This window comes from Arachis ipaensis, chromosome B5, assembly GCF_059453495.1.
Source record: "Arachis ipaensis isolate K30076 ecotype BB chromosome B5, ASM5945349v1, whole genome shotgun sequence".
NCBI classification, from domain to species: domain Eukaryota; kingdom Viridiplantae; phylum Streptophyta; class Magnoliopsida; order Fabales; family Fabaceae; genus Arachis; species Arachis ipaensis.
Window position 1 is genome coordinate 40,927,103 of NC_142440.1, and position 3,853 is coordinate 40,930,955.

Sequence of the window (3,853 nt, forward strand, 5' to 3'; positions counted from 1 at the left end):
TAACTTTAGTGCCTGTTTTGATCTTGCCGGAACCGCACGATCCGTTTGAAGTATATTGTGATGCTTCATTGAAAGGTTTGGGTTGCGTGTTGATGCCAAACCAGAATGTAGTGGCTTACGCATCGTGTCAGCTGAGGCCTCATGAGCTAAATTACCCAACTCAAGATTTAGAATTGGTAGCAATTGTGTTTGCATTGAAAATTTGGAGGCACTATTTGTGTGGAGTGAGGTTTAAAGTCTTTTCTGATCACAAGAGCCTCAAGTACATCTTTGATCAGAAAGAGCTCAATATGCGTCAAAGGAGATGGACGGAGCTACTAAAAGATTATGATATTAAACTGAGTGATCACCCTGGGAAGGTGAACATTGTAGCGGATGCCTTGAGCTGGAAGTCATTGTCTATCGCCTGGATGATGATTAAGGAAGAAGAGTTGGTGAGCAAGTTTGAGGATTTGAAGTTAAGTGTCGGGGAATTTAATGGGAGTGCATGCCTAAATCAACTACAGATCTCTAGCGACTTTAAGGCCGAGATTTTAAAAGCTCAACAAGACGATAAGGAATTACAAAAAGTGTTTCCGACAATTGAATAAGGAAAGCGATGGGGAGTTTCGTGGGACGGAGATGGAATATGGAGGTACAAAGGTAGGATTTGTGTGCCAGATGTTGGGAACTTGCAACAAGATATCTTGAAGGAGGCGTATAACAGCAGAATTTCTATTCATCTCGGAAGTATGAAGATGTATTATGATTTGAAGAAGATGTTCTGATGGCCAGGGATGAAGAGTGATGTAGCCACACTAGTGTCTAAGTGTCTGACATGTAAAAAGGTGAAGATAGAACACCAGAGACCATCGGGAATACTAGAACCATTTGAGATTCCTCAGTGGAAGTAAGAAGGAATTGCGATGGACTTTGTGTCGGGATTACCAAGGACGAGGGTAGATTTTGATGCGGTTTGGGTGATCGTAAATCGATTGACCAAATCTGCTCACTTTCTGCCGATAAGGATGAACTACTCATTGGAGGAGTTGGCGGGGTTGTATGTTAAAGAGGTAGTAAAATTACACGGGGTGCCATCGAGCATAGTGTCAGACCGTGATCCCCGATTCACATCAAGGTTTTGGGGAGCATTCCAAAGGGCTTTTGGCATGAGACTATGCCTCAAATGGATGGACAGTCAAAAATAACTATTCAGACGTTGTAAGATATGCTAAGGGCGTGTGTACTGGACCAACCGGGAAGTTGGGACTGTTACATGCCATTGTTGGAGTTTGCGTACAACAACAGCTTTCATGCAAGTATCGGAATGGCTCCGTATGAAGCTTTGTATGGGCGGAAGTGCCAATCTCCACTGTGTTGGCATGAAGACGGTGAGGCAAGTATGTTAGAGCTGGATTTGGTAGCCGAGACCACTGAGAAGATTAAACAGATTAGGGCCAGAATCTTAACTGCACAGAGCCGACAAAAAAGTTATGCAGATCAGAGAAGGAAGCCATTGAAATTTGAGGGAGGAGATCATGTGTTCTTAAAGGTTATTCCAACTACTGGTATCGGAAGGGTGATTAAAATGAAGAAGTTGAATCCGAGGTACATTGAGCCGTTTAAAGTATTGAAACAAGTCGGGCCGATGGCATACCAAATAGCTTTGCCGCTGCGTTTGTCTAACTTGCATGACGTATTCCATGTGTCACAACTTCGGAAATACACATTAGATGCGGCTCATGTGTTAGAGCCCTAGTCGATAGAATTTAAGGAGAATTTGACATTTCAAGTTCGACTAGTGAGAATCGACGATGGGAGTGTGAAGAAGCTGTGAGGAAAAGAAATTTCGTTGGTAAAGGTAGCTTGGAGAAGAGCTGAAATAGAAGAGCATACTTGGGAGCTTGTGTCGGACATGCGGAAGGATTATCCCGAATTATTATCAGGTAATCACTAAATTTTGGACACAATTTCTTATTTTATGGGAAAAATGTAAGAACTGTATTTAATTAAACGCTTAATTAAAATAATTTATTTGTCCGAAACAGGCTTGAAAATTTAGAATATTAATTAGAAATTTTAAATATAATATTTGGACTTAGTAAATTTTTTTGAGTTGGAAAATATAATTTTTTGTGGAAAATTGCGTAAAAAATGCATACCGATAAATTAGCCGACAGTACTGGCTTAAATCTGTCCAGTATTGTGTGATAACAGTAAAAACTGTAGAAAAACTTAGGAAAATAATTAACGTTAAAAACCGGACGCTAATTTTAAAGGTTTGGCCCAAAATTAGGCCGAACGGGCCAAAGTCGCTAACAGATTGGACCGGGCCCAAGTTGAGCCCAAGCCTAACATATATAACACCCACTAATGAACCTTTTCAGCCACAAACACACACATAAGGGTTTGAGTGGCTGAAGTGAGTTGAGAGAGGAAAGGAAAAGTTACTATTCACAACCACATTCAATTGATCATATCTCGAGCTACGGTGCTCCAATTCACCTCCCGTTTGCGGCTACCCGAATCTCTCGCTGAGCCCGTCAATTCTATCTAACTTTTTGGTAAAATTTTGAAATTTCCTCCCCATTCTTCATCTCTATGAATATCAAAATTTTGGGTTTTGGTTTGAGTGTATTATTGTGATTTTGGGTGTTTAGGTACACTCTAGCACTTGGTTTTTATTGAGTTTTATCCTAATAAACTTTGGGTAAGATAAGCTTTCTTTTATCCCTTGTGAAATTGTGTATTTACGAACCTTATGTATTCATTTGTGGTAAATTAATGTGTATAGCTTGAAAAAATTGATTGTTGATGCTTGTTGGAGTTTATTGGTGGATTGGTTGATGCTTGGAGCTTGAAGAGGTGATTAGATTGCAATCATATTGGTGGTTTGGTGCATATTGGAATCAGCCAAGGTATGGTTTCGGTTTTCTCTATGTAATATGTAATATTTCTGGACACTTAAGCTAGTGGACTTTAGGATAGGATTGAATTGATTGTTAGAAATTGTTGAATTGATAACGTATGATGGCATTGATGATTATGATAAATTATGAGGTTGAATTTTGATGTTGTTTTTTATTATTGAGATTGAAGTGAATAATGAGAATTTTGAGGAGTGATAATGAATTGTGATGATTTTTTATGTTGATGAATGTTGAGAATGGAGAATTGATGTTGAGTTGTTAATTATTGAGGAATGGAGATGTGTAAGTAGGAACTTTTGGATGAAAATGATGAAAATGTGTATTGGTAGGTTATGGAATGAATTGGAGGATATACGAGCATAAATTAGGTACATTAGAACTGTTTTGGTTGTAGGATAATTTGTTTTGATTGTGAATGTTGGAAGTTTGAGAACCTAGTTAACTTTTGGTAAAAATCTATTTTTAGTGAACTTTGGCAGATCATAACTTGAGCCTCTATTTTTATGAACGTTTAAAGTTTGGTGTTTAAAACTGAAATTCTACAGTTTTGAAAACTTCCTAAGTCGGGTGAGAGTTGCGAACCTGACACAGTGCACGCGACACGAGCATTCCGTTCGGGTAGGGCATCTCGCGTACGCGGGCACTGCATGCATACGGGAACTACCAAAATTTTGACCCTTTCGTACGTGAACACTTAGTACGTGACACGAGCATCCCATTCAGGTTGGGTCGCTCGCGTATGCGAGTAGGGGGTTGTGTACGCGACGGCCCATTTTTACTCGTGTGCATACACACGGCAGGAGTGTATGATAAACCACTATTTTATGGTTTATCTTGTGCTCAATTGAGTGGTTTTATCAAGTCCTTGCACACTTATACATAAAAATTGCAAGATTTTACAATTCCTTCCTAGTTTTGTTCTATAATTGAAATCTTGCTTCCCA

At 39.2% G+C, this 3,853-nt stretch overlaps 1 protein-coding gene across 1 annotated transcript; it reads left to right on the forward strand.

Moving 5' to 3' along the window:
* The first annotated feature begins 1,306 nt into the window (after positions 1-1,306).
* Positions 1,307-1,738, forward strand: LOC148563950 (uncharacterized). Its single transcript, XM_088486982.1, has one exon. It carries the CDS (start codon positions 1,307-1,309, stop codon positions 1,736-1,738), a length of 432 nt encoding a protein of 143 aa, XP_088343108.1.
* The last annotated feature ends 2,115 nt before the right edge of the window (positions 1,739-3,853 follow it).